Source organism: Dipodomys spectabilis, unplaced genomic scaffold, assembly GCF_019054845.1.
Source record: "Dipodomys spectabilis isolate Male_0828 unplaced genomic scaffold, ASM1905484v1 ptg000365l, whole genome shotgun sequence".
NCBI classification, from domain to species: Eukaryota; Metazoa; Chordata; class Mammalia; order Rodentia; family Heteromyidae; genus Dipodomys; species Dipodomys spectabilis.
Window position 1 is genome coordinate 10,153,821 of NW_024871042.1, and position 26,082 is coordinate 10,179,902.

Sequence of the window (26,082 nt, forward strand, 5' to 3'; positions counted from 1 at the left end):
CCTCCCTTTCTTCCTTCCTTTTTCCTTCTTTTCTTCCTTTTTCCTTCCTTCCTTCCTTCCTTCCTCTCTCTTTACCTCCTCCCTCCCTCCCTCCCTCCCTCCCTCCCTCTTTCCCTCCCTCCCTCCTTCCCTCCTTCCTTCCTTCCCTCCTTCCTTCCTTCCTTCCTTCCTTCCTTCCTTCCTTCCTTTCTTCTTTCTTCCTTCCTTCCTTCCTTCCTTCCTTCCTTCCTTCCTTCCTTCCTTCCTTCCTTCCTTCCTTCCTTCCTTCCTTTCTTTCTTTCTTTCTTTCTTTCTTTCTTTCTTTCTTTCTTTCTTTCTTTCTCTCTCTCTCTTTCTCTCTTTCCTCCAACTTCCTTAATTAAGAACACTTTTTAAAAAGATTATTATCCTTAAGTAGTTGTACAAAGATGTTTTGATTCCATATTCGTTTGTGAGTACAATGTATCTGGATTAACGTGACCCCTTTTACAATTCTCCCTCATCTATCCCAACCCTACCCATTGTTACAAGACAATTCTGTTTTGTACTACTGGCCCAGTTCTGTCATTTTATGATGTCATATCTACTGTGGCTGCACAACCAAAGGCACTCTCTAAAGTAGGTCAGTGGAACATTGCTTATTCTATCAGCTGAATGGAGGATACAGGTTTCTTAACAGTTTCTGTCAACTGTGTTCATAGGAGATGATCTCCTACTCTTGTAAAGTAAATTATAGATCAAAAGCAAATGGTCTCTCAATATTGGTCTGTCATGCCTTCTGCTGAATCTCAAGCTGGAAGCAGGAATCAGCAATGTCATAGGCAGAAAAAGGCTTTTCAGCATTAAGCTTAGAAAACTCTAGAATTGTATTCATATCTGTCTACATTCCCACCTATATTCTACCTTGACTGACTTTTTTCCTTTTTCCCTGGAATATATTTTTATATTATCCTCTAAAAAGCATAGGAGGTCTCAAAAGAACATATATTTAGATGATATATTCTATAACACTATAAAATAACATGTAATTGAGCTAGGAAATGAAGATACATTTTTAAAAATTCTAAATAGTCAGAAATTCTCTTCTCTCTGGACCATTATTTATGCACTGAAAATAACTCCCTAAAGAAGGATGGCCAATACACACATGAAGAAATGCTCAACCTCTCTAGCCCTAAAAGAAATGCAAGTCAAAACAACATTGAGATACCATATCACCCCAGTTAGAATGGCTATAATCAAGAACTCTGATAACAACAAATACTGGAGGGGATGTGGACAGAAGGGAATCTTACTGCTTTGTTGGTGGGAGTGTAAACTTGTTTAACCACTTTGGAAAGTAGTAGGGAAGTTCCTCAAAAGACTCCACATAGAGCTCCCCTATGACCCAGCCATCCCACTTTTGGGCATTTACCCAAATGTTCACAAACAAGACCATACTAAAGCTACCAGCACAACTATGTTTATTGCAGCATTATTTACCATAGCTAAGATATGGAACCAACCCAGATGCCCCTCAGTAGATGAATGGATCAAGAAAATGTGGTATATATACACAATGGAATTCTATGCCTCATCAGAAAGAATGACATTGCCCATAGAAGTAAGCCAGGCCCAAAGAAACATAGAGCCTACGGTTTCCCTTATTTGCCAGAATTAGTATATGCCTGAGACAAGCAGAAAAGGTCAGATAAATTGATGTTAGGCAAAATGAACCCCAAGATAAGAACTCAAGCGGGTTTTCTTTCTTGCTATTGTTTCTAACATATTTATATGGTGATGTTTTTGTTGCTTTGTATGTCCCTCCCCCACAGTATAACCCCTGTTTTCACTGTATTTGATATAGATATAATTTGGGGAGCAAAAGGAAAAAAACAAATTGTTTAAATAAGGATACAGGTGGACCCATTGCTACAATGAGATGGACAAGATGCTAAGTCAAAAAATGAACTTTACAACTTTGGTGGGAGGAGGGGGGGAGTGTAGTCGTGGAGATGGGAGGGCAGGGATGGTAAGGGAAAAACAAAGGAGGAGGCAACAATACTTGGTAAGAAATGTAATTGTAACCCCTCTGTCTGGTATTTTCACAATAAAAAAACTTATTAATAAAAAAAGAAAAGAAAAGAACTTCCTATGTGCTAGTCATTTATGCTAATGACTGCTCTTAAAAATCTCCTAAAAAGGAGTGGGTAACAATGCTCAAGAAATGTACTCATTACCTAACATGTAACTGTAACCCCTTTGTACAGCATCTTTTCAATAAAATAAAATTTTAAAAAAAGTCTCCTAAAATACAAATCTCTTTTGGGGGGAGGAAGAAAAGCATTATCCTGAAAGATCATTTTCATGCTGACTTAAACCAGCAAGACAGTTGCAAATGATGTGATCTGCAGTTTGAGACCATCTTTTACATGCATTCCCCCCCTATCTGACCTACACTTCTTTTAGCCATTTCAAATGTCATTTGACAAATGAAAACATTTGATTATTTAAACCAGAGGCAATTACTTGTAAAGTAAAGCATTTACAGAAAGGAAGTTCCAGGTTTTTTTTTACAGTGATAAGATTATAGTGGTATCTGGCCACTTGAGAAATTTTTCTTTTCCCCAAAATTGCTGTATGATAGAGACTTTCCTCTGACAACATGCTCCAAATTCATTTCTCATAGTTATAAGATGTTCAAAGATAGGGTTGAGAACAGTTTTCATATCTTCTTATCATAAGCATGAGAGTATACTAAGAAAAACAGACTTGGGCCTGGTTTCCCTTATTTGCAATATCTAGTATATGTATGAGTCAAGCGGAAAAGGTCAGATAATGTGATGTTAGGAAAACGAACCCTTAAATATGTATTTTAATGTTTTTTTTCTTTCATGCATGTGTTTCTAACACATTTATAAGATTATTTCTTTGTTGCTTTGTCCCTCCCCCACAGTGTAACCCCCGCTTTCACTATATTTGATGTCAGTATAACTTGTGGAGGAGATGGGGACAAACAAGTCGTTTAAGGATTCAGGTGGACCTGTTGCAACAATGAGAAGTACAAAATGTCATGTCAAAAACGAGCTTTACAATGTCGGTGGGGGGGGGGGGAGGGGGAAGGATTGGGTGGGGGGGGAGGGGGGAGGCTGGGAAGGGAGGTGAAGGGTAAACAAAGGAGGAGGCTGCAATGCTTGGTAAGAAATGTATGCATTATCCTGCCCATGTAATTGTAACCCCTCTGTACAGTATGTTCTCAAATAAAATAAAATAAAATTAAAAAAAAAACAGACTTGGGAAAATATAAATACAGCCAATGTCATTGAGGTCAAGTTGACTTTAATGGTTCTTTGGTTTTCCAACTTGCCCAAATTAGTACCAAAAATGAAGTTCAGTTACCTCAGTGATGAGGCTTTAAGATCTCCAAGTTTGATTACCTGGTTGGGTGGAAGATGGCCTTGGAAGGCCAATGGGAGAGTCATAGGCCTATTGAACTCACCTGTTCTTCTGTAATGAAGGGAAGCCCTGGGGGCCTGCACTTTAAGTTGATGGGTTTCTCCTTACCTCTAAACAGCTTCTAATCTTTGCTCCCTCCCTTTGTTAGGGTTCAGTAAATGATTTAAAATAGTTATTTAGGTTATCTGTAGTTCTACCTCTTAATTCCAAATACTTTTGCCTACTCAAAACAATCTCAGCCACAATTTTAATAGTAATATTTCTCACTGACTGAATGTCACTTGTTTATTCATTCTATCACTTAACCAATACAGTACAGAACCATTACTATGGGATAGGTGATGAGCTTAGTGCCAGGGATATGGCAGGGCACAAGGCCTGCTGCTTTTGTCCTCTGCGGGCAAGGCTGTCACACTAATCATCTGCTGATTCCACATGAGTGAATTCCATAACTTACCTCCTCATTGCTTTCCCTAAATGCACTTTGAAGGGCAATTGAACATTAAACAGAAAACAATTATAGACAACATATGCTTCTCCAAGAGAACCAGGTATCACAATCAAGGAATCAAAAGCAAAAAAAAAAAATCTGAAAGAGCTTTAGGTATATTTTTGATATGAGGCCCTTGTCTGCTGTATAGTGAAAATCTCCCCATCTGTGGGCTTTCTATTTGTCTTTCTAGCTATGTCCTTTGCCATGCAGAAGCTCTGCAGTTCAATGTGATCTCATTTATCCAGCTTTTCTTTGATTTGTAGTTTCTGGATCTTTTTTCAGGAAGTTTTGACCTGTGCTACTGTATCCCTTATCCTTTCCTGTACTATTTTCAGGGTATCTATTCTTATCTTGAGGTCTCTGATCCATTTCAAGTTGATTCTGGTGCAGGGTGATATATAAGGGTCTAACTTCAGTTTTGTACACCTGTATAGCCAATTCTGCAAACACCATTTGTTGAAGATGATTTTGGTTCCCTTATCAAAGATTAGGTGGCCATAGGTCTGTGGGTTCATTTCTGGGTCTTCAATTCTATTCCATTGGTCCCCAGGCCTGTTCAGGTGCCAGTACCAAGCTGTTTTTCTAATAGAGTTTTATAATAGAGTTTGAAGTTTGATATTGATATTCCTCCAGCACTGTTTCTCCTGCTAAGGATTGTTTTTGGCTATTATTCCATAGGAATTTTTTGGATTATGTTTTCTATTTCATTAAGGAATGTTGTTGGGATATTGAATTTGTAGATAGCTTTTGGCAGCATTGTCATTTTCATGATTTTATTCCTCCCAATCCAGGAGCATGGGAGGTTTTCTACTTCTTTAAATCTATTTTAATTTTCTTTTTCAGGTTTTACAAGTTTTCATCATAGAGGTCCTTTACCTCTCTGGTTAAGTTAATTCCTAGGTATTTTTTGTGGCTATTACAAATGGAGTTGCTTTTACCTCTTCTTTTTGTTGGCATACATAAAAGCTACTGATTTTTGTGATTTAATTTTATACCCTGCTACTTTGTTAAAGTTTTAGAACAGCTCAAGTAACTTGGGAGAGGAGTCTATGGGGTTCTTTAAATACAGGCTCATGTCATCTGCAAAGAGGGAAAATTTTACTTCTTTTTTCCCTAGTTGGATCCTTTTTATGTTTGTCTCTTGTCTTATTGCTCTGTCTACAAATTCCAGTACTATTTTGAAGAGGAGTGGTGAGAGCAGACATCCTTGTCTCATTTCTAGTTGTAGAGGAAATAGTTTTTAACTTTTTACCATTAAGTAACAGATCCTCAAACAACCATCCCACTAATAAATGAGCTAAAGAATTAAAAAGAGACGTCTCTGGAGAGGGAAGAAGACTAGCCAATATACAAATGAAGAAATGTTCAACATCTCTGTCCATGAAGGAAATGCAAAGCAAAATTACATTGAGATTCCATCTCACCCCAGTTAGAATGGCCATTACCAAGAAAACAAATAATAACAGATGCTGGCAGGGATGTGGGCAAAAGGGAATGCTACTACACTGTTGGTGGGAATGTGAACTTGTTCAACCACTCAAGAAAGCAGTATGGAGGTTCCTCAAAAGATTAAACATAGAATCCCCCTATGATCCAGCAATTTCATTCCTGGGCATTTACCCAAATGATCACAAACAAGGCCTCACTAAAGCTACCAGCACAACCATGTTCATCACAGCACTGTTCACTATAGCCAAGATATGGAATTAACCCAGATGTTGCTTAGTGGATGAATGGATAAAGAAAATGTGGCATATATACACAATGGAATTCTATGCTTCCATCAGAAAGGATGACATTGCCCCATTCATAAGGAAATGGAGAGACCTGGAAAAATTCATATTAAGTGAAGTAAGCCACACCCAAAGAAACATAGGCTCATTGTTTCCCTCATTTGTAATCATTAGTATATGTCTAGGATAGACCTAACGGAGGATCACAATAGCTCAATACTATGTACATATGACCATATAAAATGATGCTAATTTAGATAAACTCTAGATATGGAAACAAGAATATTAGTTTTTTTTAATGTACTGTGTGAAGTTACTTCTTTTTTCTTTCATTTTTTTCTCCTTTGATTTATCTCCTGTTGCCACTGATACCTTGTGTCTTGTATATATGTTTGTTTGGGGAAGGGAAAGATCATAACAAAATGAACCAAAGCAAAAACAATTTACTCACAAGACACTATTGGAGATGAACTTTATAACTTAGTGGGGAGGAGGAGTTGGGGAGAGGGAAAGTGGGAGAAATACAAGAGAGGGGTTAACACTGTTTGACAAGAAATATACTCATTACCTTATTTATGTAACTGTAACCCCTCTGACTATCATCTTTACAATAAATAATTTTTTAAATCTGGAAGAGTGTTTAGAGAAGACAGGGGCGCAAAACCTAAAATTTCCCAATCAAAAGCTTTGTTAGAAGGAGACCAGTGGAACTGACCCAGTGGAAGATTTAATTACTAACATAAAGCAGCAGTCTCCAAAATGTTGAATTTTATAGACTAATGTAAAAGGAGAGAATGTGCAACTAGCTTCAATGATAGCAGAGTAAAAAAAAAATAGCATGAAGAACAGAGTTGGGGGAATGTAAAAATCTGCAGGAAACCTGGATAGGACTCACACACCAATAAACCTTATCTTCATTAGCTGTGTTGAGTCATCTGTGGTGCTTACTCACTTGTGTATTTGGGACTTAATGCTTTCTCCATGAAGAAACACAAAGCAAATAAGTGCTTAGATATGGGAAAATTATTCAGCAATACAACTGGTGGCAAATTGTGAAGGGTTAAAATTAAACCTAGAAATGTCTAGGTGGTTGTGCAAGCCTTTGTTATAAAATACATGAAGACCTTAAAATTTGTTCTCAAAGGCATGGATTGCAAAACATGCAGTAACAATAAAATGCAGAATGAAGAAGTGTGAATCTTATTCTGAAAATAAGAGGGAGAAAACTGTTATTAGATGAAGGCTGGGATTAAAAGGTCACTAAGTTTATCTGGAATAATACTGTATTAAAATATTTTGGCATTTGAACCCAGGTGCTCTACCATCTGAACCATGCTTATAATCCTTTTTGCTTTAGTTAGTTTTCAGGTAGGGTATCATTTTTTTTCCCTCAACTGGCTTGGCTTGGAATAGTTCTACTTAAGTTTCCTATAAAGCTGAGATGACAGGTGCATTTAGTCTTGCTCAGTTTATAAATTAAATAGGATCTTGTTAACTTGTTAATTATTAATTTACTTTATTACTATTATAGAAGTGATGCACATAGGGATTATAATTACATGAGTCAGGTAATGAATACATTTCCTTTCATACAGTGTCTTCTGTTCCTCACTCTCTCCCAGTCCCTCCTCCCATCTCTACCCAGGAGCTGCATAGTCCACTTTCATCCATATCCAGTGAGCTTCACTACTGCACTGTTTCGCTCTTTGTCCCTGTGCCTTCCCCCACCCTTCTGAATATAACCTTGAATTGTATTTTAGATCTAATTTCTGCATATCTAATTTCTGTAGCTATGATTACAGAGATGAACCACCACACTTATCATTTTCATCAACTTTTTGTATATATATATATATATATATATTTGTTGAGCAATAGAAAATCGTATTTATAAGTCTCATATGTCGTTATGAATATAACACTATGTATCAATCTTCCAAGACACAGGAAGCTATTAAAAAGAAAAAAATACCCTTAAAATAACGTGTGACACATATTAGATGTAGACAGAAACAACAAGCACATATTAAATAGTAATGATAACTGTAGAATTCATGAATAAAGCTTTAAATAGGCCAGGATGCTATTTACTGAGGCATAGATATAATTGATAATGAAGGTGCCCTGTTATGACCTTTTGCACTTGTGTATATTTGTATTAAACAATGCCATGCAAGAAGATTAAAGAGAAATATTGCAGATGAGGAGATTAGCTCTTTATATCAAGCTTCCTTTTGTGCTGGTTGGGTTCTTGACATACTTAGGGGTGATAGATAGAGCAATTACGGATTTTTTTCATATTCTTCTATTTTCTAAAAGTTGTTTTTATTTCTGTTATTGGTCTTTGAAGTCAACCATTGTTTTCTTTTCCCATTTGCTCATGATTATTTTTTTTCTCATGATTATTTTTTAAATACTCATTCCACACCAAGCTGTGTGCCATGCAGCTGCTGTGAGAATAGACACACAAATAGGAGCTGATCATGTCTGTAAGGGAGTTATCCTAGGAATCAATAAATAATCACCATGCAATGGAAGACTATATTGGAATTAGGTCTTGGCAGGTGTAGGATTGAGGGATAAAGAAACCTAGAGAGAAGATGGGCATTGCAAGTGTTCTGGAAGGAAGAGAAGAATGCTGCAGTACTTCCCAGAAAGAATAGGTTCTCTGTGGGAGATGGGGGGGGGGGGGGAGGAAGGGGGATGGGATATAGTAACAGGCAGTCCTCCCCACCTCTTCTCCTGTCTTTTCTTTTGGCAGTAGGTAAAGGGTTTCACATTTTCAAAATAATCAAAAGCACTTTGAGATTCTATCAAATCTCAATCAATGGCCACCATCAAGAAAAATAACAAACACTGACAAGCATGAGGGAAAAAAAAACACAGAACCCTTATAAAGTGTTGGTGGGGAAGTAAATTAGTGCACTATGGAAATCACTATGGAGATTCCTCAAAAAAGAAAAAAAGAAAATTAAAGTCATCATACAAATGAGATATCTGCATAGCCATGTTTATCAAAGAACTATTCATAATAGGCACACTGTGGAATCAGCTTAGATGCTTGTCGACTAAATAATGGAAAAGAGAGTATGACATGCTTAAACAGTGAAATGTTATTCAGCCATACAGAAGAATGAAATTGTCATTTGCAGGAAAATGGATGAAGGTGGAGATCATCTTGTTCAGTGAAATATGCCAAACTGAGAAAGACAAATGATACATGTATAAATGATACATGTGACACACAAATGATACATGTGATACATGTGTAAAATGGAAACCTTCTGGGAGTGGGAAACAGAGGGAAGAGAAGGGCAAAGGGAGGGGGTCAGGAGAGACTATGATTACTTTATATGCATGCATGGAAATAGAAAAATGAAAAAAAATTAAAGGGGGAATAAGAAGAGGAATAGGATATTTTTAATCAAAGTTCATTATATGCATATATGGAAAATCATAATTTGAAACTCATTTGTACAGTTAATATACACTAATAAAAATAAATAAGAATTAAAAAATGATTATAGGCATGCCTCACAGAATCTCAGAGCACAGGCTCTCATTACTCCCTAGCCAGAGCTGCTTCTATTCCTGTGTGAGCCTCTCAGATGCCTTCCCTGGAGTCTACCCATCGATTCTGCTCAGACTTTGCTGGAAGGAATGTGGTTTACTCTTTTTGATTTAAGTGATTTTCAACAAGAGATTTCTTAAAATACACAGTACTTGGCAGCAGGCATAAAAATCTCAGCAAAATAATAGCAAATGCAAGTATTTTGTGCCATTTTAGCTGAAAGGTACGGGGTACAAGCCATGCATTCATTTATATTTGATAACCTCTATGAGAACATTGGGCCTGATATTGAAGTCTTAATATTGCTTTAATTAATTTGCTTTTGCAAGCATTGGAATGTCCCTTGGAATTGTCCCTTGAAGAGACACACACCAGAGTGTTCAATAGCAGCCAAGTGGAATTAGAGGGATGCAGATGTTAGGAGAGAGAATTTCTTAGTTACAATCTATTTAAAAGATGCTTCTCCACTGAAAACACCTAGGTTGCTTAGGCATGGCAAAATTTCAAAATGTTAATGCATGAATGCTTCAAGGGAACCTAATACACAGCATTTTCTAAATATATATTTTGCTCTCTCCCCAAATCTATGAGGCTACTTCTAGAAGTATATTACAGTTATTCTATACCTATGTTATAACAATAAATAGGCATGCACACACATATATATATATATGTGTATAGGTATATAAACATATAAACACATATCTATCTAGATACTAGAAGCATCTATTCTAATTACTTGTAGTATCTAGAAGTATATAGACTAGTTTCTACTTCTAGTAAATCTGGAAGTATCTAGAATCACTGTGCCATCCTCCATTGTACACTTGGACTCAAAATGAATTTAAATTCTTTTCCAGATATGATCTCTTCAGCTATTTGAAGACATTGGTCATATTACCGTAAGGAGTTTTTACACCAAACCTTAGCACACCCTGCAAACATTGTTCATGGTCATCTCACCATCCACTTACTGTGACTGGATTTCTGTTTTATTTACTTTCTCGTAAAATTCTATGACAACCAACAGGATTCTCATAAGGGACCAAATAATCAAAGAGCAAAAAGGAACTGTTTGCTTCTGCTGGGTTTTGGCATAGCACTGCACTCTGTCCCATAGTAGAAAAGAGCAGCTAAGTTTTGGACACTAATAATGAATAATACCATAGGACAAACCACTGAATTCTGGGTACTATGTTTTAATGTGGAAACATACTATAGCCTACAGGGGACTTTCTGTTCGAAACATTTTAAAAAGTTTTAGAGTTTACAAGCTGTTACAACTCCTAAAAAGCATTATCCACTTAAATGAGTACTGGCAGCTCAGAGGTTCAGTTTCATTCTAGGAAAACGCAGACTTGACATTTGCTTTTCAATAATTTCCTCAATCTGTTGGCTTTTCTTACCCAAAGAACAACTTCATTGGTGAGCAAATACTGCCTTTTCTTTTTAGCTTCATGTTTTTGGGTTGATGTGTGTGTGTGTGTGTGTGTGTGTGTGTGTGTGTGTGTGTGTGTGTTTCTGCTTAAATTTTGGGTAATGGCTTGAGCAAGGGGATGCAGTCAGAATAGGCTAGGAGACAAGCCAATGATCAAACAAAATTGTAGCAGAGAGTTGGGTGTTATTGGCTCATACCTGTAATCCCAGCTACTCAGGAGGCTGAGATCTGAGGATCATGGTTCAAAGCCAGCCCAGGCAGCAAAGTCAGTGAGACTTTTTTTTTTGTCTGTTGTGAGGCTTGAACTCTGGGCTTGGGAGCTTTCCCTCATCTCTTCAGCTCAAGGTGAGGGCTCTACTCCTTGAGCCACATGGGTACTCCCGGTTTTCTAGTGTCTTATTGGAGATAGTCTCACGGACTTTCCTGCCTGGGCTGGCTTTGAACTGTGATCCTCAGACTTCAGCCTCCTGAGTAATTAGGATTACAGGAATGAGCCACCGGTGCCCGGCCATGAGACTTTTATCTCCAATTAACCACCAGAAAACTGGAAATGGAACTGTGGCTCAAAGTGGTAGAGTGCTAGCCTTGACTGTATAAACTCAGGGGCAGCACCCAAGCCCTGAGTTTAAGCCCCAGGACTGACCCCACCCCCACAAAAAAAAAAGAAAGAAAAGAAAAAGAAAACAGCAGAAAAGTCTTAGCCTCAGTGGAATGTAGTATTTCCTCATGTCATCTGATATAATGCATGGCATTAATTCGATACTCTGGGTATATCAGTTATAGAACCATCTGCATTTGAAATCTGCTCTTAGTGAAGGATATTTTTATATGCATCTCGTGGTTTTAAAGTGTGCATAGTGATGTGGTGGATACTCTGAGTAGCTTGGCTAGATCACATTATTCATGTTGATATTGTTGGCTGCTAAAGAGTCGTCTGTACCCCTTCCTGTTCTTTTCCTTCCAGTAGTTGTAGAGAATGTGTACCGCTACTGTTTTCTTTGTGGAAAACATGGCCAATGACTGGGTGACAGGAAAATATAAGGCTGGTCCATTGTCTTGAGGTGGGAATTACCCAGTGAGCTCTGTCTGCCATGGACTCCAGCTGAGACTACACCCTTGGTTAAAAATCCTATTACTTCTCCCACAGTTCTTACCACTCTTACAAGAATCCCTGTGTCTAGGAATTCCTACTTCAGACAACTACCACTATTTTCCCCTGAGTTTCCCTGTGGGGTGCTTATGAAACTCAATGAATCTTTGTGTAGTGACTGTACAGGGAAACAATGAAATCCAACTGTTTTGCTAATTATGTTTATAAAATCTGAGTCCACTTAATATGCTATCTTCCAACTAATAACATATAGTTAAGTGAAAGATAATCTTAAAAACAAAGAATCTGGAGTCCCTTGGGAAAAATCTCCTTAGATGATGAAGTTATTAGCATTAATAGCGCATGTTGGTCTGGTGAAGCCTTTGAGTTGCAGTTTGCCACATAAATTAGATGTTCTCCTTACAATTCCATGTAAAGATAAATGCCATCGATGGTATGCATTTGCTAACATCCTGTGAAGATGAGTCCCTCTACTAACCCCTATCAAAGCTTATGGACTCCAAGAGTAGATCTTCTTAGCTGAGTGTCAGTGGTTCACATCTATAAGTAAGCCTTGCTACTTAGGAGGCTGAGATCTGAGGATCATGTTTTGAAGCCAGCGGATAGGAAAGTCCATGAGACTTAGCTCCAGTTAATCACCCAAAGACAGAAGTGAAGCTCTGGATCAAATGATAGAGTGTTAGCCTTGATCAAAAAAGCCCAGGGACAGTTGCCAGGTCTTGAGTTCAAGACCCAGAACCAGGACAAAATAAAAAGAATAGATCTTCTTGATGGAGAAAATGTGTTCATGCAACCACGTATAAGAGTCAGTTCATCATTCGCCTAGTCAAGACCCTCAAAACACAGTCATCTATATTGTTTCTTCCTGTATTTAAAGAACCCAATAGACTCCACTCCCAAGTTACTCAGGCTAATCTGAAACTTTGGCAAAGTAGCAAGATACAAAATTAACCTTCAAATAGCAATGGCTTTTCTGTATGTCAATAACAAGAAGAGTGAGGCTGAAATCAGGAAAGCAACTCCTTTTGTAATAGTCCCTGCAAAACAAAACAAAACAAAACAAAACTAGGAATTAACCAAAGAAGTGAAGGACCTCTATGATGAAAAATTTAAAAACCTGAAAAAAGAAATTAAAGCAGAACTAATGAAAAACCTCCCACACTCCTGGATTGGGAGGATGAACATTGTGAAATGGCAATACTGCCAAAGGCTATCTACAAATTCAATGTGATACCCATCAATATCCCAACATCATTCTTTAATGAAATAGAGGAAGCAATCCAAAAATTCACATGAAATAATAAACCTTGAATAGCAAAACAATACTTAGCAGAAAGAACAGTGCTGGAGGAATATCAATACCAAACCTCAAACTCTATTACAAAGATATAGTATTCCAAACTCCTTGGTACCTGACATCCAATGGAATAGAACCGAAAACCCAGAAATGAACCCGCAGACCTATAGCACCTAATCTTTGATAAGGGAGCCAAAATATAGGATGGAAGAAAGACAGCATCTTCAGTAAATGGTGCTGGCAAAATTGGTTAAACACCTATAGAAAACTAAGGTTAGATCCTTATATATCACCCTGCACCAGAATCAACTTCAAATGGATCAAAGGCTTTGAGGTAAAAGCAGATACCCTGAAAACACTACAGGAAGGAATAGGAGACACTCTAAGGTTCCTTGGCACAGGCTAAAATTTTCTTAATAAAGATCCAGAAACACAACAAATCAAAGAAATTTGGACAAATGGGATTGCATGAAACAGCAGAGTTTCTGCATGGCAAAGGACATAGCTAGTAAGATCAATAGGAAGCCCACGGATTGGGAGAAGATCTTCACTAGCCATATAAAGGACAAGGGTCTCATATCTAAAATGTACTAGAACTCAAAAAATTAAATCCCCCCAAAACAAATCCTCAAAGAAACAACCGCCCCATTAATAAGTGGACTAAAGACTTAACGATAGGCCTATGTGAATGTCTACTTTTCTCACATCTCCAGAAAAGGTTGGGTTCAATCTTTGGTTTGCATGGGTGACTACATTTCTGGGAAGGGGTAGCCTATATCTCTAAGAGCAGGCTTAGAGCAGGCCGAGGGCATGCCTCAGTATTGTTTAACCCAAGAAGGCTGAGATTCACACCAGTAGGGGAGGATTATTTTGCATCAAGTTCAGGCAAGGGCAAAGTTAGTAATATGGAGTTAAGGAACTAGAGACAGATGGGGCAATGAAGGAACCAGGTGTCTTCTTCTATCTTTATTGGTCAGCGTGTAATCTTTCCAGCTTTAAAATCTATGCGCCACATAGACACACACGTGGACCATTGTAAAACCAGCTGCAGGTGTTGTTATGTCTTAGAAATCTTAGACAGTGATTATTTTTACAGATGTGTCCATCAGCTGGAAAGGGCACAAATGAGACTTGATGTTTTGTAGCCGTTATACAACCTTTAGCTCTCAGATAAAAAAGGAAAACAAAACAATAGCTTTAATCTCTTTTCTAAAATGTCATTAGGAGGTCACAAGAGAAGTGGTCATTCTTTAAGACCCCAAATATGAGAATGACCTTTAATTTGGAGACAGGAGGTTAGACTTGAAAGGGAAAGAAAGAGACAGAGGGTCTCTTAAGGGTGGTCCAATACTGAAAGCCTACATGTTGTTTCAGGCAGTTTTTTTTACCAGCCCCAGTATCATTTCCTTTAATTTTCTTACCTCCTTCCTCCAGTCTTTTCTCTCTTTATTATCCTGCCTTTTATCACCCCTTTTTCCTTTCCTGCAAGGAGCTAGCTATCTGGTTTAATCCTTGAGAAGAGTGGCATAATTTGTTGACTACATTTTGCTTTTAAGATAAAAAAAGCAGGTTAAACTATAAATTTAATCCTAAGAGAAAAAGCATACTGCAATTCTCTCTAGCCCAGGGATTTTTTTTTTTATAATCAGAATAGAGTCTTCTAAAACTGTTGTGCTTGAGGTACACCTAAAATCCCATTCAGGGTAATGGCTGTGACATTCCACAAGGTGAATTCATTTCCTTTACTTATTCTTAAAAACACAGGCTCCTTTGTCTTTTCACATCATCACATGAGATTTAAAATAGACACTTCTCATCACCTATTTTAAGGGTTCTGAATAGCACTGCCTTGAAAAAGCCTGATGGCAATTTGTGTGGAAATTGGAAGTGACGTAGTATCAGATTCGGAAGCTGGGTATTCAAAAAGACTACGCGGGAGACAATGGGATTGCCTTAGTATTCTGAGGATGGAACAGGCTGAGACCCTCTCCAGAACTCCCCCACCATGCTGGCATCATTTCCAGATGGAGATGTGTGGGGGATGGTAGGAGCGTCAAGATCCAATAGAATGTACCACTCATTGAGAATCAGTTATCCAGAGAACCTCCCGCTTCCCCCCTCCCCCTCCCCCTTGCCGCCTCCCCCTCATGCCCCCCCCTCCCCAATGATGGTTGGATCACTGACTCTGTCTTCCTCTTCCTCCCTGCCTTCTTGTCTGTCCTTTTCTTTGTGGCTGGCAGCCCCTGATCCTTATAAAGTGAGACAGGCTTCTCCACCCCTGGCTGTGGGCTGGCTCATTAAGTTGCTCACAAAATTGAGGCAGGATAGATATAATAAAATGACAGGGAAATTACAAATAACTTAAAGACATTACAAACAGCAGATTCAGGAGTTAAGGAAAGCAAGAAGTAAAGCAGTAAGTATTTCTCCATCAGTACCCTTCCTTTAAATGCTGAGTAAACAGAATGCTCAAAATGTTATACTCAATGTCTCTATGTTTTGAGTAATAACAAGGCTTCCCAATGCCCTTCTCTGTATTTTGGTAATAATAAGAACCATCTTTGACCCATTATTTACATATTTTTGGTAATGGAGCCACGTTAAACCCACTTTCTGCATATTTATGAACTAAACAAAACGATTACGGTTGTCAGGTGATGTAACCATTGGTCACATGGTTCTGGCTGGAATTCCTCCAGCTATGAAGGCATAAATACACCTGGCACAGGGACTGCCATTTTGAATCTCTCTCTGCTTCTACTTTCTGCGTATGTCAGGCAGGAGGTGCTCCTCTTTTCTTCCTTACTTCCTTCTGTTCTCAGGTGAATCATCCCAGAAGCCACATTTTGGAACATGAATATTGGAGTCTTTATTATACAGTTAGCAGGCTGCAGGACGCCCATTGTTACAAAGACCTGCAGCCTCCAAATACACAGCTAGGAAACAAGCTAAAGAGGAAAGAAATAACAAAAAAAAATACCAACAAGCCAACTCAGCTCCAATGGAGAGCTAAATTGGTATGCAATGATGACTGGAGACGAGCCAGGAGACAGGACACAGGAGATGGTTATGGAGACACATGTGGCATTGCATCATGGCAGCTAGGCTGGTCTCAGACTAAACAGATCCTTAGAAGGGGCAGATCCACCTGAAATTCCCAGTCCCAGGCACTGGACTGACAGATTCAGTAACCTATCAGCCAAGTGCCCACCCCTGCTTCCAGGGATCCAGGCATACCCATCACCTGGGAGGCAAGTGATGGGCAGGGATTTTCTTTCCACAGCATGAAGACAAGATGCCAGACCCTATCATCCACCATGTGGCCAATATAGCGCCAGCCAGACCTGACCTCCTTACTTCATTTCCTTCCTTTCTTCCTTTTTTCTTGTCCTTTTCTCTCTTCCTTCCTTCCTCCCTCCCTCCCTCCCTCCCTCCCTCCCTCCCTCCCTCCCTCCCTCCCTTCCTTCCTTCCTTCCTTCCTTCCTTCCTTCCTTCCTTCCTTCCTTCCTTTCCTTCCTTCCTCCCTCCCTCCCTCCCTCCCTCCCTCCCTCCCTCCCTTCCTTCCTTCCTTCTGTCCTTCCTTCCTTCGTTTCTTTCTTTCTCTCCTTTTTTAAGTTTTTCCCTTGCTTTGCCCCACTTTTCTAAATAAAATTGGTGCTAAAATTTACTTCTACTCTGTGAGGTTTTGTGTGTGTGTGTGTGTGTGTGTGTGTGTGTGTAACTGTTTGAAATGCTTTTTGTCATGGGTTTCAATTTCCCATAGTTTGCACAGAAATTGGGAAAATGAGTCAAGGATTTCTCTCTACCTTCTGATGGAGGATTGCCCTTTTGTCCTTATTTTTTTCCTTTCTTCAATGACAACCTAATGGAATGCAGTAAAAGTCTAGTGTGACACTTCCAGTCTAAGGCTTTAAGACATTCTTTTATGCTTCTATCTATACTTGTCAGGAGAAGAATATGACATGGCTAGGCCATGACTCCAGGAAAGAACAAGAGACAAGGATGAGAGAAGATGCAATAACCAAGCAAAGTCTGGATCAGACCTCTGTCATCTTAAATACACCCAAATCAGAGTCAAAGATGGCTAGTTGTTAGCACTGGAATTTTAAGGTAGTTGTTAAATAACCCTATAGGAGAACTCCCTGGCTGGGACAAATATTGCTTCTAAAAATGTTCTAAAGATGAAGAAAGAATGTGAATGGTAGTGAGTAGAAAACAAGATTGTGAGTAGACATTCCTTGGCTGAAAACAAAGACAGGCCTTATAATAAGAGCCAACACTGCTCCCTACATTGAATATCCTTCCCCTTACCTAGGCCAAGGAGATCAGTTAAGGTTTTTTCTTCCTTGCTATAATGACCATCCCTGGTATATCCAGCCATTCTCAGTGATGGCAGATGCTTGGCCAATTTGGGAAGCAACAAGCATTCGAAGTCTTCTTTGTCAACACTCTGTGATGACAGGCTGAGACAGATGCATAAAGATGACATGCAGAATGACTAAAGGACCTTGGAGCTCATGGGAGATCAAGTGTGTCCTAATGATACCGCAACCTAACTTCTCCCCTGCCCAGCCCTGCCTCCCTTACCTTTTCACAAACATGGTTTCCAAGAGCACTCCAGAAACCCTCCTGCACGTGGCTTTCTGGGGTCAGAGTCCACCGAGGGTACCTGGACTCATTGCACACAGCTCTCACTCAGCTTTCCAGGGCTCTGACCTGCAGGAAAGGGCAGGAGGCCTTACCCACTATCATGTGGTTGCAGACATCACAGAAGGTAGGCTTCTTGAAGATATGTTCCTGGAAAGCATGGGCCTTGCCACTGCCGGAATGCAGGCCCGCTCTGGTGGGCGTGGATGTCAGGCTTCCAGGAGTGGGCAGAGGGCTGGGGCCAGGGCTGACCTCTGCCAGCACATCTGTTTGTAGCTTCACATCACTGTTGGTTCTCGGGAAGAAGTTGTCAGCACTTTTGCTTCGTAAACTCTTAGTCTTGAAAGAAAGTGATCGTTTTAGTTTCTGGAGCTGCAATGCAATGACAGAACAGTCTCTCTTACGATTGATTGTGTAGATTCATGCTGGGGTGGGGGTTGGGGAGGGAGGTTGGGCTCTGTGTCTTGTGCTCTTGCATGGAGGCCTCAGCCCTCAGGAGCTTTTGCTATGTCCCTGTCTAGTGGGTGAAACTAGCGCCCAGTTGAGATGGAATTCAGTAGCACCCCTGCTTACCCCCCACCCCAAGCCAGTTAACAGAAAGAGGCTCCAGAAAGCAGAGCCTGCCTTTGCTCCTCCTCCCTTTCTTCCTTATGGTCCCCCAGTGTTCTGTCAAACTACCCCATGCATGGCTCTGGATCTCTGACACCATTTGATTTTTGAGTCTGGATAATTGGAAATGATGGACGATCACCTCCTGAGTTCAAAGACAACCTATAATGCTGGCTTTTCTCTTTTAGGACTACTTGGCAGTCACATGTGTCTACACACAACAGAGCACAAAACATAGCTCCCTGACTCAACATCAGTCAGGCTAAATTATCCATGAAACATAAACCAGAAGTTCCAAGTCGGCTTGGGTCTGAAGCACGTGGGTAAGTGTGCGTGCGTGTGTGTGTTGCGTGCGTGCGTGTGTGTGTGTGTGTGTGTGTGTGTGTGTGTGTGTAGGGCACAGTGTTTCAATGACCCCTTCAGTTTCCTTTGACCTTCCTGTGGCCTTGTTCCTTGTCTTCAGCTGTGGCAAATTAGCCCATTTTCCACTTTGCCTTTGGGACCTGTGAGTTTGAAGAACCATTAGCGTCTGAGGTCTGGATTTCAGTCCAATTTTCATTTCTAAACATGTCTTCCCATTGAAGCTGTACACAGATGGGAGCATGGAGCCTCCTGTTTAAAATCCTGTAAGAAGTTCTCCTTTGCTTAGGTTTAGAGAACAGGTTCCTGCCAAGAGTTTCAGGGACTGGTGACTCTGGGCCCTCTAGTTAGCCTGTATGAGTATCAGTTTTGCTCTGTTCCTGCCAGTGACTATGGTCCTTTGGTAATCTCTCCTATTCGTTGTGCTTTTTACATCACCAGCCATTCATACTTGTTTTCCCTCTTCCCAGGTAGAAGTCAGACATAATATGTCACTTCATCTTTAAGGTAGTTTCCTGAATCTCCATGGCAGTCTTAAGTCTGGAATCAATATCTGTGACCAAAGTTAGGAAGATGAGACTCAGTGTTCTATTTCAATAGAAGTCTCCATCCCCTGTAGCCAGGGCTCCCCTGGTAAGACTTTGGTATGGCCTTACCAAACCTCTACCTTCACCTCAACTGGCAATGCTACATCACAGGTCCAGGGGGAAAGGGTCGTCACCAGTGCTGGGAATACAATGTACAGACTACATCCCATCTACTTTCTTGTAGGCCTGCCACTTTGCAATGTGATTCTACTCCCATCCCAAGTGGAATTCATTTTTTTCTACTCCATGAATCTTGTTGGTTTGGAGATTTGGCTGAGAGAAAGTAGCAGCAGCAATTCTAAGCTAGTTCTTAAGAGTAGGGCCCTGTCTTCCATTTGGAAACTGGCCCATTGGTGATATAAACAGTCAATCCTAAGGCAGCCTGAAGGATCATAAGAAACACATGGTTTTCATCACCCCAGGGGATTCCAGATGCAAAGGCACTCTGCCATCTTGCAAGCCTAAGGGAGTCTGGCTGAGACCAGAATTTTGCAGCTCAGCCCCACTGCAATTGTCATCCCATACCCTCGCCAACCAAAGAGGTGATGCATGCTTCAGATCATTGAGTTGCACATGTACTTTATGTATACAGCAATAGGTAACTGACACAATGATTCTCTACTATCATCCTGACACATGGTGGGATGGTACTTCTCTGCCCATTTAAAATTGAGTGTGGTTGAGTGAAGCCAGCCACCTGCTTTATGGAGACATAGTGGTCAGGCCCCAAAAATTCCTCTGAAGAGCCTGCAATGGGCATCATCAGTCAGAAAAGGCTAGTCAAAGCAGCAGCAACAATCTACATGGAACCCTCATCCACAGTGGCCCAGATAGGACTTTTTGTTTTTTTCCTCTGCCATATAGTTCAAACCTATTATAGGAACTAGAGCTGTGGAAGAAGAAAGCAGGTGTGTTTGGGGCGGGGGAAGGATCCTGGGGTGATTTAAGTTTATGTAGCATCAACTCATTTATCCTGACTGATCTAGAGGAGGAGTCATGAGTCCTTGGGAGTATGCTTTTTATTTTAAAGAGAACATTACAGCTCTGAAAAGACCAGGGGAGAACAATTCATTGAGATGGAGCCAGACCAAGGTTAGGACCTGAAAGCAGCAAAGGAGTAAGATAGACCTTAATTACTTGATATTTTTCAGGCTACAAACTGCATGGTGCTGGCCAGGAAGCATAAGTAGGAGACCAAACTAGAGTTTTCCTTTAGGTATATTTCAATACACTTAAGTAGCTATAATGTTCAAGAATCTGCCAACATTTTCTCATGGATGTGCAACTGAGGAAAGGGAAGCTTATCAAAGCCAATACCATCACATGGAAAAGTTATAAGCATTTTCTCTTTGCTCCTCACTGAGTTCACATAAGTCAATGAGCTAGCTATCCATACCTTGATCAGAATAATAATGCAGCACCAGGACACTGCTGACAGGGTCATGGAGGTAGCATATGGTGAAAAGCATTCTGAGAATGTGACATGCTATATACATGGACAGAGGGTGATCGCATATGCATGTGTGTGTGGAGTAGTGGGGAGCAGGGAAGTGTGGGTCTGGGCCAAGTACTTCACCCATTCTAATTCTCGCAATCCTCCCAGTAAGATGTTCTTGTATCCCCAGAGAGTAGAAAGCAAGGGGATGTGTAAATAACTTGTTTAAGGCCTCTGAATTAAAACGGAGGCTCAAAGTTTGATCTTCTTTGCCAATGTCTCTATGGAATGGATGAAGGAAGGAGGGAAGACAGTCCCTGGTAGATGAAATTCTCCCTGCTAGTCAACAAGAGTGAAAAAGGGTGTGATAAGAGAAATAAATCTACTTCTTAGGTGGGGGAACTTTGTTTTCCTCAAGTTGATATGTGGTGTTTAACTATGGTACCTAATTTCTTCTCCCTGGAAGACATAGCTGAAAACAGTATCAGGCTTCTAGGCCTTGCTGGATGCCAGAGCCAAGGACTTTGTTAGCCATAAAATTGGAAACCAATGTAGCATTTCTTCCTCAAGTGGAAAAATTAGAAGACATGTCCACCAGTCAAATAAAGGCCAACATGAGAGCTCAAAAAGAATATGTTATCTCCAATTCCCTTCATTAACCAGATGCCAGAAGGAACATATGAAATACAGAAATAGAAGGAAATTCTGATAAATGCAGATGTCACAAAGGAATCAGCTTCTACAGACCACAATCACAATCCAGTTCCATTATTCACCATAATGGTAAAACTCAAAGATACCCCTGAGTACGTTATTATGTGCTAACATAATATCTTAGCAAACTTCTAAGAAGGGGATCATGTATTCATTTATTCACTAGATAATGCATTCAAAACCTATCTATTGTGGTACTACAATGAAAGAAAGCATAGTTCTCAATTTTGGCGATACAGTGGAGACAATGTATAGTCTTTTTCTTTAAGGTTTAAAGTCCATTGGGTACAAGTACGGAAGGCCATGCCTGTAATCCTAGCTACTCAGGAGGCTGAGATACAGAGGGTCATGGTTCAAGGTCAGATTTTGCAGAAAAATCTGAGAGACTCTATCTTCAATTAATTAGCAAAAAAGCCAGGTTGGAGGCATGGCTCAAGTAGTAGAGCAGCATCTGTTAGCAAGAAAGCTAGACAATTGAGGAGGCCTTGAATTCAAGTCCTTGTACTAGAAAAAAATAAAGGGACTAGATAATATAAATCTCAGTAGGTATAAGTATTATAAAGGAAAGTAAAAGCTGAGTCAAGAAAGGCTTTCCTGACAAGGGTACGTAAGTGTGAAAGAAGTATGGGAGCTATACTGCAGAAGAACATTGTGGGTAATGGGGAAAACCAAGAGCAAAGGCAGTAACAAGAAACCAGTGTTTTTGTGTGCCTGAGAAACACCAGGAGGTTGATGTGTTTGGAGAATAACCAGGGAGGGAAAGGGTGTAGACCCAAGATCAGACCCATGCAGGCCTTGTGGGTTGTACAAGAGCTTTGAAATTTATGCCAAGGATAATGAATTTTGAGCAAGGAAGAGTGATGGGGTCTGCCTTTAAAACAAACAAGCAAACAACATACAAACAAAATACATGGGAGAAGGTCAAGAGGGAAGGAAGGAGACCAGCTGAGAATGAACAGTTCTGATGAGGGGTTAGCTCTGGTTTGACCATAGAGAGTCACGGTAAGATGGTGGAATCTGGAGTACATTTAGAAGGATTTGTTGTGAGACTAGATGTAGACCATGAGTTGTTCCATTGTGTTTGTAATTAGAATAACTGGACCGTCAGAAATGCCATTTTTCTGGAAGGAAGAATATAAGAGAAGAAAGAAGTTGTTGTGGGGGATAAGATGATTTAAGATGTTTATTTGGAATTCAAGAGGAGCTTCCAGGCCAGTAGTGACTGTGGGACTCAGGAGAAAGGTCTAATTGGAGTAGTAAGTTGAGAATCCTTAGCAGATAGATGGGACTTATTGCATTAGGATAGATGATGTCCTGAGATAGATGATGCAGTAGAGTAGATCCTGGAGCAGATTGATCTGAAGATGGAGCCCAGAGATGCCCCATTATTAGAGCATAAGAAGGTTCATAAAGGAAAGCAAAGGAAATTGAGAAAGAGAAGCTACTGAGGAGGGGGAAAACCTCAAGAAAGCAGTATTTGGAACTAAAGGAACAAAAGGGCTCCAAGTAGAAAGAAAAGTCAATAGCACCAAATTAATACTAATAATATCAACTATGAAAGGCTTAAACACTGGCTATTGCATTTGGCAAAGGGAAACTCTTTGGGAGACTTTCAAGAGAGTACATTCAATGAAACAACGTGAAGCCTGTCTAACGGGGGCTCATAATGGATGAAAGGAATAGGGTACTAGTGGGTAGGCACAGTTTTGTTTGTGAGTTGGATGCGGAGCAGATTCTTTTGATTGTTCCTATTTTCTCAGTGGAAACAGAAATAAATTATTGGAGTGAAGGAAGTCGAAGTGGAGGGAGGAGATGTTGGAAGTTGAGATGGAGAGATTGAGAGAGAGAAAGGGAGAGAAAGAGGGAGAGAGATAGGGAGAGAGATGTGGAGTAGCTCAAAGACTGGGGGCAGTAGATGATCTAGAGCAATGCAAGGTGGTAGGAGGCAGGGAGCTTAGAGAGACCAAGAAGGATGTTTGTAGGATATTATCTTACCTTAGGTGAGGTAGAGCTGAGAAAACAGAAACATGGTCATTTACTCATAGTGAAATGACTAGTCAGTTGAAGACTGGAGAGCAGGATGAAGATCTTTCTGACTTCAAATCCCAGTAAGCCAAATAAACTTCAACAAGAAGCTACTCCACTCTTGACCTCCTTTTGGTAACATCCTTCAGTTTACTGGGTTCTATATTCCTGGTACCAGCTGGAATTTTAGCCATAATCCATGTGGCTGTCGTGTTGAACAACACTTCTATGCCAATTGATTAAGGAATGCTGAAATCAGGCATCACAAGAGCAAAAGGAACACAGAGAATCTGGCCTGAAGGTGACTGTCAACAGTGTGTTCTGTAGCAGCAATAAACATAATCAATCAGTGCGTGCTTGGTCATTCTAGTGAGGGACAGGCTGAGGAAAGGGTGGTAAGAACCAACCTTGGCCCATACAAGCAGTAAATCAGGAGGCACAGATTCCACTTTGGCACAGTGTTTAGCATCCTGCCTGCTGACGTTGAACTAGTTGGTAATGTCTCTTTAGATGCCTCATCTGTGTATGATGGCATTGAGAATGTACTGGCTTTCACATCTGCATTCAAATGAGGTGCTCAGAAAACCTTTGACAAGCCAAAGTCTCATCCTTGATAATCGTATGTGCTCTTCATCTTAAATTTCTAAAATGAATGCTTGTTTTCCTTTTTGCACAGTTTAACCTTTCTAAAACAGATTTGTGTCTTCAATTGAAATGCTCCTTGTTTTCTTCTGTCCTGAGCAAATATTATTAAGTCTATTGATGGTGTTTAAGAATCAAGGAAATGAGTTGTTCATCCTGCTGCATTATATCGGCCCTCAAGCAATGCCAGACCTCTCCCTTATCCCCTCCACCAGACACAAAGTACCTGCATCTATCTATTCCATGTTTGTTTTGGGCTGTTGTCTGCCAGAGCATGCACACACTAACCCTTGACATTTTACCCAAGACTCAAGGGGCAGAAATATGTCTTCAGGACTAGAGAAATACAGTGCCTATGATGTGATAGAATTTTCTCATCAAGATTTTTTTTTTAACTCAAGACCTTGTGCTCTTGCTTGGCTTTTTCTGTTCAAGGCTGTCACTCTACAACTTAGGCCACATTTCCACTTCCAGCTTTTTGCTAATTAACTACAGAAAGAGTCTTACAGGTTTATCTGCATTGGCTGACTTTGAACCATGAATCTCAGATCTCAGCCTGCTGAGTAGCTAGGATTACAGGTGCGAATCACCAGCACCCAGCTCTCACCAAGATTTTTATCCATTAACAATCTAACTTCTTTGGCAAGGACCATGAATTTCCAGATCCTGATTCAGTTCAGTTTGGATGGTTGCTTCAAAGTCAGAGCTACTCTTCTTACATCGATCTGGCCTTCTGTTAGCCAGCTGCAGAAACCAGTTGTTCAGGAATATGCTGGTAAAATGACATTTATTGAATCAGATGGATTGCATGAAGATATGTGGTCATGAGCAGGTCCCTAGAACTCTTTAGCTCAGGTTCCATCTGTATTGGGGATGATGAACTCAGTGGCTGCCAAATTCTTTTCCAGCACTGACAATTCAGCACACTAGGGGACACGTAAGTCTTTGACTAGACCACTGTTAGGAAGGCTAAGATTCAATTGTAGAGACAAATAGTAATGCTTAAAACCATCTGAGGGCTACATAAGACTCTACATTTATATTATAAAGTGAGGAATAGTGTTTTGATCACTGCCTACTCTAAGTTATCAGAGAAGGGAGTTGTCAAATGGGGGCTGGAGTAGTCAAAGGCATTCTTTCCAGCCTTGACACAGACTTGTACTGTTTAGATGCCTCTCTCATTCTTGGTGAGCTCCAGTCTCCTGGCTATGGGACATAAGACTCTTTCTTGATGGGCAGAGTCATCCACTTGTCTAGTATTATCTCTAATCATCTTCTCCTCCATCCCATCATACAGACACAGCAAGAACAGCCCTCACATGTTATGTTGTATAAGCCTTCTGTGCCTTTGTTCTCCTGGGAAGTCCAAGGTCTATTTCAATATACTGGAAAGGTATGGTTTTCCTGGATGCTTAACTTCTCTCAGAGTCCTTACCTGTCCCCACCTGCCTGTGAAGGGCTCTACTTACGTGAGCCAATTGTACAGCCTTCTGCTCCCAGAGTTCCCTGGTTAGCCCCGAGGCTATGTTCAACAAGCACAGTTTCTGGCACATAGAATGACATTATCTATCATAATATATAATTCTGTCATTACAGAATTCCTATAATACATAAGACCATAAGACCACTTTTGTTTGGTGTGTGTGTGTGTGTGTGTGTGTGTGTGTGTGTGTGTGTGTGTATGTGTGTGTTGGTCCTGGGACTTGAACTCATGGCCTGTCTCAACTTTTTCTAGTCAAGATTGGTGTTTGACTTCTTGAGGCATAGCTCTACTTCTGGCTTTTTGCTGGTTTATTGGAGATAAGAGTCTCATGGACTTTCCTGCTCAAACTAGCTTTGAACCACAATTCTCAGATCTCTGCCTCCTTAGTAGCTAGGATTATAGGCATGAACCACCAAATCCAGTTTGTGACTTAAAAAAAATAACATCCTAAAACCAGTTTTTACCCATATTATTTAAGCCCAGAGTGGTGACAATGGCTAAATACTGCTTAATGGTAAAGACA

At 40.2% G+C, this 26,082-nt stretch overlaps 1 protein-coding gene across 4 annotated transcripts in view; it reads right to left on the minus strand.

Annotated features, from left to right (window-relative positions):
- Stac (SH3 and cysteine rich domain) overlaps positions 1-26,082 on the minus strand; it is a 133,681-nt gene that overhangs the window by 76,195 nt on the left and 31,404 nt on the right. For 3 of the 4 annotated variants that reach the window (XM_042666547.1, XM_042666549.1, XM_042666546.1), the window contains exon 2: positions 17,800-18,076. In XM_042666547.1, the coding sequence (XP_042522481.1) occupies positions 17,800-18,076 (277 nt within the window). The remainder of the gene's footprint in view (positions 1-17,799; positions 18,077-26,082) is intronic. The other variant, XM_042666548.1, reaches the window with a different exon arrangement.